This window comes from Stegostoma tigrinum, chromosome 10 (genome assembly GCF_030684315.1).
Source record: "Stegostoma tigrinum isolate sSteTig4 chromosome 10, sSteTig4.hap1, whole genome shotgun sequence".
NCBI lineage: Eukaryota > Metazoa > Chordata > Chondrichthyes > Orectolobiformes > Stegostomatidae > Stegostoma > Stegostoma tigrinum.
This window is the reverse complement of record NC_081363.1, coordinates 90,425,784-90,442,922: the sequence shown is the minus strand read 5'-3', so window position 1 is coordinate 90,442,922 and position 17,139 is coordinate 90,425,784. Positions and strand designations below refer to the sequence as shown.

The 17,139-nt window shown below is 44.4% G+C and overlaps 2 protein-coding genes across 4 annotated transcripts in view; one reads left to right on the top strand and one right to left on the bottom strand.

Annotated features, from left to right (window-relative positions):
* LOC125455908 (gastrula zinc finger protein XlCGF26.1-like) overlaps nt 1-17,139 on the top strand; it is a 72,144-nt gene that overhangs the window by 46,145 nt on the left and 8,860 nt on the right. The window lies entirely within an intron of this gene.
* LOC125455907 (zinc finger protein 420-like) lies at nt 1,943-15,296 on the bottom strand. 3 transcript variants are annotated; one of them, XR_007248337.2, is made up of 3 exons: nt 15,154-15,296; nt 10,877-14,133; nt 1,943-4,103 (listed from the first exon to the last, which is right to left on the bottom strand). XR_007248337.2 is itself a non-coding variant. In XM_048538447.2 (3 exons), exon 2 carries the CDS (start codon nt 14,071-14,073, stop codon nt 12,625-12,627), a length of 1,449 nt encoding a protein of 482 aa, XP_048394404.1. In that variant the 5' UTR covers nt 14,074-14,133; nt 15,154-15,296; the 3' UTR covers nt 1,943-4,103; nt 12,624. The 3 variants fall into 3 exon arrangements, 2 of the variants coding, with proteins under 2 accessions (XP_048394404.1, XP_048394403.1); XM_048538447.2 differs by having other exon boundaries at nt 12,624-14,133; XM_048538446.2 differs by lacking the exon at nt 1,943-4,103 and having other exon boundaries at nt 9,468-14,133.

Below are 17,139 nucleotides of genomic sequence, written 5' to 3'. Positions count from 1 at the left end.
GTTGACTGCTTTTCAAAGCTGAATCTGTGAGTGGATTCACTGTGGAGCATCTGTGATCTTGAGAATTTTGTAGACTGCATATTTAGTGGTCATACTGTAGGTGATGATTACACAGGCAGAAAGGGAATGGGTGACTAACAGACAAAGTAAAAGTCTCAGGAAGGAAGTACAGGAGTCTGCAGTGGTCATTCCCCTCTCAAACAGATTGATTGATTGTTTTGGATCCTGTCATGGGGAGTGGCTTCTCAGTGGAAAGCAGCAAGAACCAAATTCATGGACTGTGGGTAGCTCTGCAGCACAGAAGGAGTGGGAAATGAGTAGCAGGCTAAAGTAATATGGGATTCTGTAGTAAGGGATACAGTCAGGCACTTCTGTGGTCACAGACTTAGATCCAGGATGGTACATTACCTCCATGGCACCTGATCAAGGATGTTGTGGAGCAGCTGCAGGACATTCTGGAGTGGGAGAGTGAACAGCCACTGATCGTGAAACACATTGGCACCAACGGCATATCAAAGCAAAGGTCTGAGGACCTGAAGGCTGAATGTGGGACGATAGGAGATATATTAAAATGCATCATCTCAAAATTCGTAATGTCAGACTTACTATCAGTGCTATGTGTTCATGAGAGCAGGAATAGAAGAATAGATCTGATGAATGTGTGGCTGGAGAAATGGTACCAGAGGGGGCTTAGATTATTGAGGTATTGGGTCTGTTTCTGTGGAAGCTTGGACATGGGCAGAGTTGGGGCAAATCTCCTTACGGGGACTTCTTCTGGTTATGTTGGTGAGATTTTAAACTGGTATGGCAGGGTGATTGGAACCAAAACGTGGGATTCGGTGTTATATATTCAGTTCAGGAAACAGGAGGTAGAACATTAGTTACTGATGTAGTTGGCAACTCAGGAAGATGAAAGAAACAAAGGTTAAACAAAGATCAAGCCCCTCTTCATGCATCAGCCCTGACACCACAGGAATCAGTATGGTGAACCTTCTTTGGACTCTGTCATAGCCAGGGCAAGGAAAACAATAGCGCATATAGTATTCCGGCTGTGGCTTCGCCTTGCAGCAAGATACTGAAAGCAGCAAATGCTGGAAGATCACAGCAAGTCAGGCAGGAAAGCTGTAATGAAGTGTTATCTAGACTTGAAACGTTAGCTTGCTCTCTTTCAGCGGATGCGCTGTGGTCTCCAGCATTATTGTTTTTAGTGCAGATTCCAGCATCTGCAGTAGTTTGTTCCTACTTTACAGAAAGATATCCCTGTTCCTGTACTCAAATCCTTTACTTTGAAGGCCAACATATCATTTGCATTTTTCACTGCCTGCCGCACCTTCCTGCTTATCGAAGGAGAGTCAGAGAGAATCATAAAACAAAATGGGGTCAGAGATTGTGATATAAATTTGTTGAACACAATATCCCCATTGTATCTGTCCGTGCTGGGCATCAAGCATCTATTTATGGCCATCCCATTTTCCAGCATTCAGCCTGAAAGCTAATACTATGGTGCTTTATTTGATAATTTAAACACTTGTTCAAGGTTGCAATGGTTCCTGCATCAGTCATGATTTCAGATGATTTCAGACTTGCTGAGTAACCTGGTGCCACCTGCTTGTAAGAGGAGGAATAGGAGGATAGAGCACACTAATGCGTGCCTGAGGAGCTGAGGCAAGGAATCACATTTTTGGATTCGTGGAATCTCTTCTATGGTTGACATTTATGCGAAAGACAGGTTGCAGCTGATTTACAATGGAAACAATATCCTGGTGGAGAGATTCGGCAGTGCTACTCAGGATTTAAATTAAAAGGGGCAATGGAGGGGCCCAAATGAGATAGTGAGAAAAGAGAACAGTCTGAGTCTAGAACATTTGAGAAGAGGAGCAAGTCAAATATTCAGGGCACAAACAAAGCAGAAAACGAGTTAAGACTGATAAATTATCCTGCATTTATTTCATTGCTGCCTTTGCACTGTGGTGGAGATAGTTACCTTGAGGGAACCTTGGATGATAGGAATGAAGGAAACAGGCCTTTTATGTCAGGCAGCCGTGCCCTTTACTGAGGATCCTTTCCCAGACATGGTGGCCTGGCACCAGGAGTCGAGTAGGTTGCCAGGGGCCTGACATTTTAGTCAACATTTTAGTTGAGTCTGCTATAATCCAAGACCTAGATGGTCCCTGCAAAGAATCCTCCTGCCTTTGATCCTGGGGATGGCAGGGACCATACAGTGATCCCGGCCTAACCCCCACACTTGATGTAGGGATGGGTCAGGGGTCGGAGGCAATGACCTGGAGGAGGGCTGGTGTCGATTGTGAGCACCACTGAGTTAGACGAAGTTGAGAGAAACAAGGTGCTAGTGGACAAAGTCCCCACCAGCCCCCCTGCCATTCCCCATCAGGACTTTTTGGTAGTGATGCTTTGTCGCTGAGACAGACTGTGGTTGGCTATAGATAGGTGGAATTCTCCACCACTTCAAGTCATATCCAGGAACGGACAAAAATGTGTAAGTGGTGGTGCCAGGGATTCCTTTGTAGTGTCCTCGGGAAGTGGAAGGAAAAAGGAGCCCTTCCCTTCTCATTAAGTTTGAGTTCATTGTCTTAAATGGTGTTTGTGGCACATACTGCAGCCATGAAGATATCCTCAGCATTGACAGCAGTTGGAAGGCGCAGGACAAATTTTTGTATCACTTTGTTCCTCAATGTGGTGAGCCTCCTACAAGAAACATAACGTTTTAGGAGACGAAGCTACATGGCTCGTAGATTGGTGGGGTACTTTTGTTTTATTTGGGTATAGGTGTAGTTGGGGGAATTGTTAGATTTGTTAGTAGTTCTGTTAATTTGTTCACTGTTAGAGTTAGATAAATTGTTATTTGTTGATTAGAGAGTGAGTGAAAGGATTTCATTTCATTTAACCACTCCTTTCGAACAGATCAAGGGGTGAGAGGCAGGTTATAGCACTTTTCACACATCTTTTAAATGATCAGGAGGCGAGTCAAGCCTCTGTAGGTGTTTCAGCTTTAATTATTGGGGATAGAATGGGGGGAAAGCAGCATCAACATCTGCTTTGTTAGAGATTGCGGGCTTGAGTCTGGGATCCGGCTGGTTCATGCATGGAATCTGAATAGGCTGTGGGTATTAAAGTTTGCAGCAGATTTGAACATTCTCTGAATTTCTTCCCATTCTCAACAGCTCTCTAGGGGCAGAACACTGGTGTTTCCCTAGGGTACACAAGTCAGGGAATCCCATTCCACATAGAGGCCTTTCACCTGCTCACTACGTGGTGTGACCAAGCTGATGAAATTCCAGTATTGACAGCACATGGAATCCTTTCCTATTATCTTCAAACTTGTCAGCAAGGTGGTTCAGTGGTTAGCACTGCGGCCTCACAGTACTAGGATCCTTGGTTTGATTCCAAGCTCAGGTGACTGTCTGTTTGTGTGGAGTTTGCACATTCTCCCTGTGTCTGCATGGGTTCTCTGGTTTCCTCCCACAGTCCAAAGAACAAGTAAGGCGGATTGGCCATGTTAAGTTGCCCATAGTGTCCGGGGATGTGCAGGCTAGGTGATTGGACAGGCTGACATGCCTGTTTCCACACAGTAGGCATTCTAGGATTCCATGGTTTCTCCATTTGAGCATGTGGTTGTGTGTCTGAAAGTTCAACAGTCAATTCACACCACCCGTATACACAGACACAAATGTGTATGTCTTTACTCACAGAGAATGTTGCAATGCTTCTTCAGGCCATGCAACTGATTGAAACTATTTCCACAATCAGTTTACTGAAAGACTCTTAATTTAGGGTGTGCATCTGTTTTTTGAATTAAATTGATGTTTAAAAACTTCAATACAGACAGAACAGATGTATGTTTCTCCACTTATGGCTATTTAAGCTCTAGTTAATTAATTCACAATCCTCACATGAGGGGTCTCGGCCCGAAACGTCAGCTTTTGTGCTCCTGAGATGCTGCTTGGCCTGCTGTGTTCATCCAGCTTCACACTTTGTTATCTTGGATTCTCCAGCATCTGCAGTTCCCACTATCTCCCATCCTCACATGTTGACATGTTGTTTGTTTTGAGATTCCTTTCTGCAAATCATCCCCTTCTGGCATCCTGTAATAATAATAAAATGAATAAATACAGATTAGAAATTCAAAACGGACAATTCTATTTCTCTAGAATGGATTTTTTCCTTTCCCTTCCCCCAAATCTGTAATCCCACAGTCTTTCTTGTCATTCTCATTCTGTTTGTCCTTAATGTACACTCTCCCCATTCTCCAGAAGGTGCTACTAAAAAGATCTGTCCTGGATGGACTCTGCGCCTTTCCTGGTTTCAGTTCCTTTCCGAGGTAGTAGGAACTGCAGATGCTGGAGAATCTGAGATAACAAGGTGTCGAGCTGGATGAACACAGCAAGCCTAGCAGCATTAGAGAAGCGGAAAAGCTGACATTTGGGCCTAGACCCTTCTTCAGAAATGAGGGAGGAGAGGGGGATTCTGAAATAAATAGGGAGAGAGCGGGAGGTGGATAGAAGATGGATAAAAGAGAAGAGAGGTGGATAGAAGATGGATAAAGGAGAAGATAGGTGGAGAGTAAACAGACAGGTCAAAGAAACAGTGGTGGAGCCGGTAAAGGTGAGTGTAGGTGGGGAGTTGGGGAGGGGATAGGTCACTCCAGGGAAGACGGATAGGTTAAGGGGACAGGATGAAGCTAATGAGTAGGAGATGGGGGTGGGGCTCGAGGTGGAAGGAAAGGATAGGTGCGACAGTGGACAGGTTAGGGAGGCTGGGCTGGTTTTGGGATGTGGTAGGGGGAGGGGAGATTTTGAAGCTTGTGAAGTCCACATAGATACCATTGAGCTGCAGGGTTCCAATGTGAAATATGACGCGCTGTTTCTGCAACCTTCAGGTGACATCGTTGTGGCATTGGAGGAGGCCCAGGATGGACATGTCATCCAAGGAGTGGGAGTTGAAATGGTTCCCCACCGGGAGGTGCAGTTGTTTGTTGTGAACCAAGTGTGGGCCTCTCCCTTCAGTTGCTACAAATCAATAATTTAATCCTAGGTTTTTTTCCCTAAAGAAAAGTAAGATATAAGACACTCGTGCTCACAGATATTGGACAGAGGAGGAAGCTTCAGTCTGGGTGAAGCTCAATTTTCATTGAGGGAGAGAGAGAAAACAGCAGCTTTGCTGGATAGCAGTGAGCAACTTCAGATGCTCAAAAATTGAAAGAACTGTAGTTGCTGTAAGTGAGAAACAAAAACAAATCACAGGAAAAATTCAGCAGTCTGGCAGCATTTGCGGTGAGAAATCAGGAGTGAAATGTTTCAGGTTCAGTGGCGCTTCTTCAGAAGCTTATTGTCCAATGTCCACACTGAGATGATAGGGGTGTACAAAATGTTAAGAGATATAGATAGAGTAGACAGCCAGAGACTTTTTCCTTGGGTGGAGGTAGCTTTTACAAGGGGACATAGTTTTAAAGTGAAAGGAGGTAGATACAAGGGAGATGTCAGAGGTAGGTTCTTTACTGAAAGAGTGGTAGGGGCATGGAATGCATTGCCAGAGAGGTTAATGGAGTTGGTCTCATTAGGGGCATTTAAGCGGCTATTAGATAGGCATATGGATGATCGTATAAGGTAGCGGTGGAGGTTAGATAGACCTTAGGTTTCAGGTAAAAGTTCGGCACAACATCGTGGGCCAAAGGGCCTGTACTACTGTGCTGTACTGTTCTATGTTCTACCTGATTGGCAAGAGGACCAGAGGACTTCTGATCCTCCTCCATTTCAATTTGGTCAATTTCCAGTATTATGACGATTTTGGGGGTGGAATTTGGATCCACTTGGAGCTGGAGACACTTTGACTCTAATGATCTGAGTGGCCATCCCACATAAACAGTGGGTGCTGTTGTTCTCCAGCAGATCACAGAGTGGAATGCATTTCCAGCCAGATCCTTCTTGCACATAGCTCCAGCACCTGCCCTCACCACACAGAACTGCCTGTCTCTGCAAAGTGGGATGAAAAGTGTGTGGCGGAAGTTGGTGAGACGGGGCAGCACGGTGGCTCAGTGGTTAGCACTGCTGCTTCACAGCACCAGTGACCCGGGTTCGATTCCAGCCTCGGGCGACTGTCTGTGCGGAGTTTACACATTCTCCCCGTGTCTGCGTGGGTTTCCTCCAGGTGCTCCGATTTCCTCCCACAGTCCAAAGATGTGCAGACTAGGTGGATCAGCCATGCTAAATTGTCCGTAGTGTTCAGGGATGTGTGAGTTATAGGGGGATAGGTCTGGGTGGGATGCTTCAAGGGACGGTGTGGACTTGTTGGGCCAAAGGGCCAGTCTCCACACTGTAGGGAATCTAATCTAATCACCACTCAGTCACACAGTACATGTGGGCTGTCACTGGATTTTATTGTGAGACCCCTTAACCACTTTGCAGACTGTCTTCGCGGGGACTCCAACCGCAACCCCCCCCACCCCGTCGAACAATGGGGAGGCAATGACCTGGTGGTATTATCGCTAGACTGTTAATAGTGATTCAGATAATATTCTGGGGAGCCAGGCTCCCATGGCAGATGGTGGAATTTGAATTCTACAAAATACCTGGAATTAAAAGTCCAGTGATGACCATAAACCCATTGTGACTTGTCAGGGGCAAAGAAAAAGCCATCTGGTTCACTAATGTCCATCCTTACCTGGTCTAGCCTACACGTGCCTCCAGACCCACGGCAATGTGATTGACTCTGAACTTCACTGTGGGCAAAAAATGTTGCCTTGTCAGTGATGCCCTCATCCAATGAACGTATTTAAAAAAAACACCAGGCCTTGCTATCACATAGTCTGCTGTTACACATTACCTATTGTTAACTATTAATGGTGTCCACTAACAGCTATTCATTTTCCTAGCCAGATTGTTATCCACTCCGTGATAATGGGAACTGCAGATGCTGGAGAATCCAAGATAATAAAGTGTGAAGCTGGATGAACACAGCAGGCCAAGCAGCATCTCAGGAGCACGAAAGCTGACGTTTCGGGCCTAGACCCTTCATCAGAGAGGGGGATGGGGTGAGGGTTCTGGAATGGAATAAATAGGGAGGGGGGAGGCAGACCGAAGATGGAGAGAAAAGAAGATGGGTGGAGAGTAGAGTATAGGTGGGGAGGTAGGGAGGGGATTGGTCAATCCAGGGTAGACGGACAGGTCAGGGAGATGGGATGAGGTGGTAGGTAGGAAATGGAGGTGCGGGTTGAGGTGGGAGGAAGGGATGGGTGAGAGGAAGAACAGGTTAAGGAGGCAGAGACAGGCTGGGCTGGTTTTGGGATGCAGTGGGAGGAGGGGGAAGAGCTGGGCTGGTTGTGTGGTGCAGTGGGGGGAGGAGACGAACTGGGCTGGTTTTGGGATGCGGTGGGGGAAGGGGAGATTTTGAAGCTGGTGAAGTCCACATTGATACCATTGGGCTGCAGGGTTCCCAAGCGGAATATGAGCTGCTGTTCCTGCAACCTTCGGGTGGCATCATTATGGCACTGCAGGAGGCCCATGATGGACATGTCATCTAAAGAATGGGAGGGGGAGTTGAAATGGTTCGCAACTGGGAGGTGCAGTTGTTTGTTGCAAACTGAGCGGAGGTGTGGCATCCTCTACATTGGGGAAACGAAGCGGAGGCTTGGGGACCGCTTTGCAGAACACCTCCACTTGGTTCGCAACAAACTGCACCTCCCAGTTGCAAACCATTTCAACTCCCCCTCCCATTCTTTAGATGACATGTCCATCATGGGCCTCCTGCAGTGCCACAATGATGCCACCCAAAGGTTGCAGGAACAGCAACTCATATTCCGCTTGGGAACCCTGCAGCCCAATGGTATCAATGTGGACTTCACCAGCTTCAAAATCTCCCCTTCCCCAACCGCATCCCAAAACCAGCCCAGTTCGTCCCCTCCCCCCACTGCACCACACAACCAGCCCAGCTCTTCCCCTCCCCCCACTGCATCCCAAAACCAGCCCAGCCTGTCTCTGCCTCCCTAACCTGTTCTTCCTCTCACCCATCCTCTCCTCCCACCTCAACCCGCACCTCCATTTCCTACCTACCACCTCATCCCACCTTGACCTGTCCATCTTCCCTGGACCGACCTATCCCCTCCCTACCTATACTCTACTCTCCACCTATCTTCTTCTTTCCATCGTCAGTCCGCCTCCCCCTCTCTCCCTATTTATTCCAGAATCCTCACCCCATCCCCCTCTCTGATGAAGGGTCTAGGCCCAAAACGTCAGCTTTTGTGCTCCTGAGATGCTGCTTGGCCTGCTGTGTTCATCCAGCTTCACACTTTAGTATCGTTATCCACTCCCTTGTCCATTCAACTGTTCTCTCTATGGGCCCTATTATTTACTCTTTAACCCCTCACCTCACCCTGTCTTCTGCACATAAACAAACACTTTTCCAACTACCATCAGTTTGAGAAAGGGTCACCAGAGCCTAAACTGGATTTCCTTTCGCAGATGCTGCCAGACCTGCTGAGTTTTTCCAGCAATGTCTGTTTTTGTGACTGTGAAAATGAGTCTGGGAAGCATCTTTAGCAAAGAAGATTTGAACGAAAAACAAGGAGATGGTTGGATGATTTTGTTTTTCTAGGTTACATAAGGAGGGAGTATGCGGGATATAGTGATTGATACTTTTAGACTAAGAAATGTATTCACGCCATCCAGAAATATGTGCACTGAATGTCTGTCCAGCACTTATCTTTTGTAAGATCATATTCTTCTTCTTGAGCTGTCACCGTGGGAAAAGGATGATTTTCTTACACCCCAGGGTTGGATACCTGTGGTTATTAAATAGTTCAATGCTGGATCTACAAGCATTGCCACATGTGGGGCAGGTGATATGTGCTGAAGGGAGTGGGTATGATGCTTAGATATTCAAATGCTTCTTCCATTAGTAACCTTTCTTCTCCATCTAGGCCTGTTGGAGATGCTCAAAACGGTTGATTTCTTCACAGATGCTTTTTCTCCAAACTGAATCTTATTTGGCTAAATATTCCACCAATTAAATTGGGAAATTGCCATTTTTCAGAAAAAAAAGTGTATACTGAACACGTTTCTTTGCCAGCTAGGAAATCTCTTTCTGAGCAAATGCTTGCTTAGATTGGGGAGCTTCTTTTGGAAGTCCTGTGTCAGGCATGCAAATGATGTAAACTGCCTAATGCAGCTGATTGATCATAACCAATGCCTTGGTTTAAAGCTCTTTGGTCTGAACTGCACTTTTGATAACCACTTGCCTGAACCGTACAATCTGACAGCACTGCATCTGACAGTTGCAGGGTGAGGAATGAAGTGAAACAGATGCCAACACCAAATCAACAACCCACAAGGACACCTGATACTCATGGATAATAATAACTTCTCTCAGGGAGATTAAAATTGTGATAGAATGATGAGACAGGAAATTAGATCAATGCATTTAAAATCTAGAAATGAATTTTATTGAATCACCGCTTCCCAAAATTTTCCAGTTTCATTCCTTTTCATACCTCAGAATCTGTGTCACCCCAAAAGTAAAGTTTTTTTTGGGGAGTGGTTTGAGCATTGCTGATAATGGGGGAAGGGGAGGCAGCTGGGGTATTTATAACAGATTATTGATGTATTTGGACTTTGATTATTATTGGAATTACTTTGAGATTGTACAACCTTTACAATTGGCAAGTGACTTTAACAGGATCCTAATATTGATGTAATAAGGTTCTGATTATTAATAACAATAACTTTGTGATTTCACAAATTATTGGTGAAATTATTTCTCAATTATTGAAGAAAGAAGCAAGAGATTATTAATAAAATGGGAACTCTAAATAATTAAACTGTGATTCATCATAAACCCACACAATAAAATCTTAACAGCTCAGAAGGTAGCCATTGGTACCATTGTGCTGATACAGTCTCTGAAAATGCTGACAATGTGTGCCACTCCCCACCACCTTCTTCCTCATACTGAAAACTTTTCCTCATAGGAGAAGTGTTGAAGTCAGTTTTGAAACTTCCTGTCGAATCTGCTTCCGCTACACATTCAGATAACATCCTCCAGATCATCCAAATTAACTCTGTAAAATCATTTCCCTCATACTTATCTGGATTTTTTGCCACTTAAGTTATGTTACCAATCATCCTGCAGTGGAAACAGTTTATATCAATACAGATTGAAACTTCTAAAATATTTCCATATGTGGATGAAATTACTCTTTACCCATGTGTGCTTGAAGGCAATTAACATGCAATATGAAGTGATATGCAATCAGAAGCTAATTTTAAAGTCAAATCTAACAGATTGTCTGGTTGAGCCTTAGACATTTCCCAGGGAGAGGAATGGACTTGGTAGTTAAGGAACAGTGGTGCCTGAAGACAATGGCTTTGGTCGTCTTAATTTTCATTTGGATGATATTTCTGCTCATCTGCCATGTATGTACAGTAATCAAGTTGATAACTTAGCAACAGTGGAGCAATGGAGATAGATGGTAGTGAGGTGGAGTGGATGCTGTTAGTGGATGTGTTTAAAGTAACAGTTTTTTTAAGATCACATTACCTACAGTGTGGAAACAGGCCCTTCGGCCCAATAAGTCCACACCGCCCCTTGAATCATCCCACCAGACCCATCTCCCTATAACCCACACGCCCCCGAACACTATGGGCAATTTAGCAAGGCCAATCCACCTAGCCTGCACATCTTTGGACATTATGTCATTCACTTCAGGAAATTACTGATTTGTGATTTAAACATCCCCATTGATTTGACGTTCCATGAACCTCTCGTTCGAGAATTCTAAAGATTCACCACCCTCTGAGTGAAAAGATTCTCCTCACCCTGATTTATACCTTATTTCTGAGACAATTTTCCGTGGTTGTCGACTCACCTGCCAGTGGAAAAATCTGAGCGACATCCACGCTGTAAGAATCATGTAAGTTTTAATTAGATCACTGTCATGCTCCAAATGTTATGATCCCACTGGATGGTATTACTGGATCTCTGAGTGAAACCTGGCTTGATAGATCATAAATTTTATGTTTGAAGTTTGGAGAGGATCGTGGTTAAATACTGAACATCTTCACATGATATTGCCAATGTTTTTTCAATAAACAACACATTTTGTATATATGACAATTTTGAAAGACCTTAACATAAACAGCAGTTTAATCCATTTTTCCTGAAACATCATTTACAAATGCTCAGTGAAATATCACTCCTATCATTTTTTTATTCATTCATGAGATGTGAGTGTTGTTGGCTTTGCCAGTTTTTACTGCCTAAATGTAATTGCCCAGGAAAAGGTGCTGGTGATCTGATTTCTTGAATATTTGCAGTCTTTGGGCTATCAAGGCATTGACTGTGCTGTTGAGAAGAGAGTTCCGTATTCCTGACCTTGTGACATTGAAAGGAGGTGATTTGGCCCAAGTTATGATGGAGAGGGGTTGGCAGCAAAATTGCGATGTGGTATTCCCATGCATGTACTGTCTTTGTCTTTGTCAGTGACAGGTTGTGAGAAAGTTCTGTTGGAGGAGCCTTGGTGAGTTACTACAGTGTACCTTGTAGATGGTACACATTTCTGCAACTGTGCATCAGTGATGAGGGAGTGCATGTTGAAGCTGATAGTGAGGATGCCAATCTGGGAGGCTTTTGCATTTTTTGCATTCATGGACCTAAGCAACATCTACAGTCCACCTTTATGTTTCCTGAGAGCTTCCCTACATCTATTTCATTAGTTTCTTGATCATCCTTTGTTAGATTAAAAATGCCTCAGTTTAATTGCTTTTCTGTGCAACCTTCAAAACCACTATTTTTGATTTGAGGAAATGCATAATTGTTGTAATCCATACAATACATCTTTGGATCCTATTACTACCTGTGTACCTTCAAATCACTGCGCTTTTCCAATCCCTCACAGCCAACTTGCCATTCCAGTCTTCATATTTACATTGTTCAGGTTTGAGACCCTAACTCCAGAATGAACTATATCATTTCCAAACTTGATTGAATATTCCACATTCTGGTCTGTATTCAACAAAGGCTACTTAACAGTAAAGTTATAAATTACAGTTTCACTTTACAGAACCTAAAACAATATGATTCCTGCTTGGTCCTTCAAAAATACTTCAGTAAGAACTGCAGATATTCACCCTCCACAGCATTTGTGCTGAGTAGCTGCTCCCACTTTACATGTGGAATGAAATCATCTATTCTTACTTACAGCCCATATCACATGGGCTTCTAGTTTTCTGATTTATATTCAAAGGAATTGTTTGGATATTAAATAGATTCAGTAGACTGTGTTCAGTTAAAATCCAAATATTTATCTTAAGTGTTATCAGATAAAGCTGGGCTAGATGTTTTAGTATGCTTTTATCCTGGATGTGATTAACAGAAAAATACACACTCCTGAAATCACTCAAACTCACAGTTGTCCCAGCAGGTGTGCCAATCAAGTGGAATTTCTGAGGGAATCCTTTCAGTGCAGATGAATGGCTTTCCTTCACTGTGAAAATACTGGTGTACAGTGAGTTGGGAAGATCATCTGTACCCAGTCCCACAGTAAGGGCACTGAATGGTCTCTCATTGGTGTGAACATTGTAGCATCAATTTCCCAGAACTTTTAAAACACTTGCCTCATTCTGGACATTGAAAAGGCCTCTCATTAGAGTGAACGTGTTGATGGCGTATCAGATCCCAGGATCTTACATAGCACTTCCCACAGTGTGTACACTTAAAAGGTCTCTCTCCTGTGTGAACCCGCTGGTGTGTCAACAGGTGAATTTTCTGAGTGAATCTCTTCCCACATTCGGAGCAGGTGAACGGTCTTTCTCCGGTGTGAGTGCGCTGGTGTGCATTGAGACGAGATGACCACTTGAACCCAGTCCCACAGTGAGAGCACCTGAATGGTCTGTCATCAGTGTGAACACGTTGGTGCAACTTCAGCTCCCCTGAGCTTTTATAACTCCTCCCACAGTCTGGACATTTGAAGGGTCTGTCCTCAGTGTGAACTCGCTGGTGTGCCTTAAGGTGGAAAGACTCACAAAATCCCTTACCACACTCAATGCAGGTGAATGGTCTCTCCCCAGAATGAACTCGCTGATGCTTCAACAGAGTGGAGAACCGCATGAATACCTGCCCACATTCAGAGCAAATGAATGACCTCTCCCCAGTGTGAAGACGCTGGTGTAGAGTGAGTTGGGATGATCTCTTGAACCCGTTTCCACAATGAGAGCATCTGAATGGTCTCTCGTCAGTATGAACACGTTGGTGGACGATTAGCTCCCCAGAACCCTTAAAGCACTTCCCGCACTCTGAACATTTAAAAGGTCTCTCATCAGTGTGAACACGTTGATGAGACTGCAGATAGTGGGAACTTTTAAAGCACTTCCCACAGTCTGTACATTTAAAAGGTCTCTCTTCAGTATGAACTTGCTGATGTGACTTGAGATGGGATGATTGAGTGAATCCAATTCCACATTCAGAGCAGGTGAATGGCCTCTCCCCAGTGTGGATGCGCTGGTGAACAGTGAGTTGAGATGACCACTTGAAGCCAGCCCCACAGTTAGAGCACCTGAATCGTCTCTCCCCAGTATGAACACGCCGATGGGACATCAGCTCACTGGAACTTTTAAAACATTTCGCACAGTCTGGACATTTATAAGGTCTCTCCTCAGTGTGAACACGCCGATGGGACATCAGATCACTGGAACTTTTAAAATACTTCCCACAGTCTGGACATTTAAAAGGTCTCTCCTCACTGTGAACTCTCTGGTGTTTCAACAGAGTGGATAACTGAGTGAATCCCCTCCCACAAAGGGAGCAGATGAATGGCCTTTCCCCAGTGTGAACACGTTGATGAATTTCAAGTGCAGAACGGTGACTGAACCCTTTCTCACAGTACCCGCATTTCCACGGTTTCTCCCCAGCATGATTGCACTTGTGGTTCTTGAGGCCACTTGATTGGCTGAAGCCTTCTCTACACACAGAACATATGTATCTGTTCTCCCCACTGTGAACAGTGCTTTCTCCTTCCATGTTTAAAATCTGTTGATAGTCTAGTTGTGATGAATTGGTTGGCACCATCAGATCACACTGCGATGCCTGATTTCAGTAGCCTGACTTCAAATCCACTTCTTTTCATACCTGTTAATTGATATAAACAGAAAAAGTGAAAAAGACAGAAGCCACAAATGCATAAATACAGGTTGCAAAACTATAATGAATGAATCTGGTAGTAAGTGGGGGTGGAGGAGTGACATTTTGGACAAGTGACCATCACAGCTGCTGCTTTGTCATAGAAACAGATCTGAGGCATTTCAGTAAGGAACTTACTGTGTCTGCTCAGGCCTGCACAGGACAGTAGCATAATTATGGAGCAGACTGAGACAGAAAACAGACAGACATGGGAAGGAAGTTGAAGAGTTAAGATACAAAGAAAAGGGGACTCTATATAATTAAACTTGTCCAGAAATCTGACAGGATTTTCACCAGCATGAAGGCTTGGGGTAGTAGATCTAAGTAAATGCCATCACCATCAAGTTACCCTTCAGGTCACACCATCCTGACCTGTTCGACATCCATTACTTAAGGAACAGTGGCTTCCTTTGAGCAAATGTTAGAAGGATGAAAGTCAGTGCCCTCAATCCCTGCTACGAACTGCGTCCCCCAGCTGCTAACTGAATCTCTCTCACTGGCAACTGTGTGGTGCTGAGGCAGACTGTTCAAAACCTTGGTACATTATTTCGCCCCAAACCACATGTCCATGTCATCAATAAAGTAAAACCACCTATTTCCACCTCAGAATTATCACCAACTTCACCCCAGTCTTAATTCATCTGCTTCTGAAGTTCCGTTCCGTTCTTCTCTGTAGATATCAATCACAACAGCTCCCACATGCACTCGTTCCCCAACCTCTGCTGCCAGTTCTCATTCACACTACTACTTGTCAACGTTACCTCCAATGCTGTCAAGTCACCCAGACGTCGCGCATGCGCTCTACTGCACCTTGACCCAAGAAAGATGGAAGCCCTCCGCAGCCTGCTCGCCCTCCCTATTCCCTTAACAAAAAAATGGCCGCTGTAAACCAGTGCCTCTTCCCCGGACAAGGGCCGCCATCTCCTAACGCGGAGCCGGGAGAGTCGTATTCGAGGGTTTGAGACCTACACGAAGTATTGATGAAATGTCTCCGCTCATTGCCGGCCCACAAGGGTTCCGTACTCCTCTTTCTGCCGTTGATCGCTTCCGCCGGAGAAACAAGCTCCATGAAGTCCTCTCCTGATTGAAGTGACACTGCGCATGCCCCAGATACAAACCAAACTGCGCTTGCGCCTGAGCTATTGGCGCGTACATAAAGAATGTTACCACACTCGAGGCCTAGTAGGGAGAAGGATCACCATTCGCAATCGCTCTGGGGACTTGAAACGAAGTACCCTACTCGCGTTCCGTAAATTAATTGGAAATATGCAAATTATCGTGATCTGTATCTCAACTATTTATTAAGATGTCTCGCTGATTTCTTAGATGTAATGCGCTATGTAGTGAGAATGAAAGGAACTTGGAAAGCTTTTCGCTTCCGTTTCTGACTGGTCCTGAAGCGTTCACTCCCTGCCAATTCGTTAGCCCCGCTCCTCATTCACTCTGGTCAGAAGACGGGCTGCAGCACTGTGCTTCAGTTCCGTTCCCTGCCCTCTGGCAGAGAGTTTGGTTCAGTCGCTGCAAATCCCGAAATTTCTGGAAAAGCTCAGCAGGTCTGGCAGCATATGTGAAAAGAAATCAGAGTTAAATTTTGGATCCAGTGACTCTTCCTCATAACTGGTTCAGTCGCTACTCAGCAGTTGTGCACTGGAAACATGTTCGAGCAGAACGAGACAATCCTTCCGAACAAGTCAGAGCAGCCCTCTTGTAATTAAGTGCTTGGACCAGGAGACCTAGGTTCAATTCCCACCTACTGCAGTGGTGCTTAATAACATCTTTGAACAGGTTCATTAGAAAAACAAGGGGAGTCAAGGAAAGAATAAAACAAAAGAAAATGCATATAATGTGGTGAAGATCGATAGGAAGCCAGAGGAATGCAAGGAGTTTAAACACCAGCAAAAAGGACAACTACAAAAGCAATATGAGGGAGATGAAATATGACAGTAAGCTAGCTAGTAACACAAAAGAATATTTAGAGATTTTGATACATATAAAGAGGTATGACTAAACATTAGACAACGGGAAAATGGAGCTGAAAAAGTAGTAATGGAAAACAAAGAAATGGTGGACGAACTGAACAGCAACTTTGCATTAGTTAGGGTTTAGAAGGGTTAGTGAGAATCTCATTGAAACTTAAAGGATATTAAATAGCTCGGACAGAGTGGATGTGGAGAAGATCCTTCCATGAGTAGGGGAGACGAGAATCTGAGGACACAGCCTCAGATTGAAAGAACTGTTTTCCATCTGAAGAAAGACCCATTTATCCCCAAACTTGGTCTTCTGCTGTGAGCCAATCCTCTACCCATGCCAGTACTTCACCCCAACACCATGGGCTCTTATCGTATTTTGCAACATCTTATGTGGTATCTTGTTAAAGGCCTTCTGGAGATCTAAATTAGTGATGTCCAATGGCTCTCCTTTGTCTGAGTAACTCATTAACTCCTCAAACAAATTCTAACAAATTTGTCAAACATAACACTTCCCCTTGCCGAAGTTGTGCCCTATTTTACCAAGCAGTTCCAAGTACTCCAAAATATCATCTTTAATAATAAACTCAACACTTTATAACTGAGATAAGGTTGGATATCTTCAGCTGGTAGGAACTGACTGTCTTATTCTGAATGACAAGTACACTTCATGAGATCCTTTCATTTGTTGGAGTTAAGGATGGAGACTGTATAAGGCTCTGGTCAGAATGCACTTGAAATATTGTCTGCAGTTTTGAGCTCCATTTCTGAGGATGTCTTGGCATTGGAGGTTTACAAGAATGGTCCCAGTGATGGACGGCTTGTATTATGAGGAGCTTTTGAGGACTCTGGAACTGTACTAATGGAGTTTGGAAGGATTAATGAGAATCTTAGAGGAAACTTAGGGGATACTGAAAGGCCTGGATAGAGTAGACATGGAAAAGATATTTCCATGAGTAGGAGTGACTAAAACCCGACGGTACAAGCT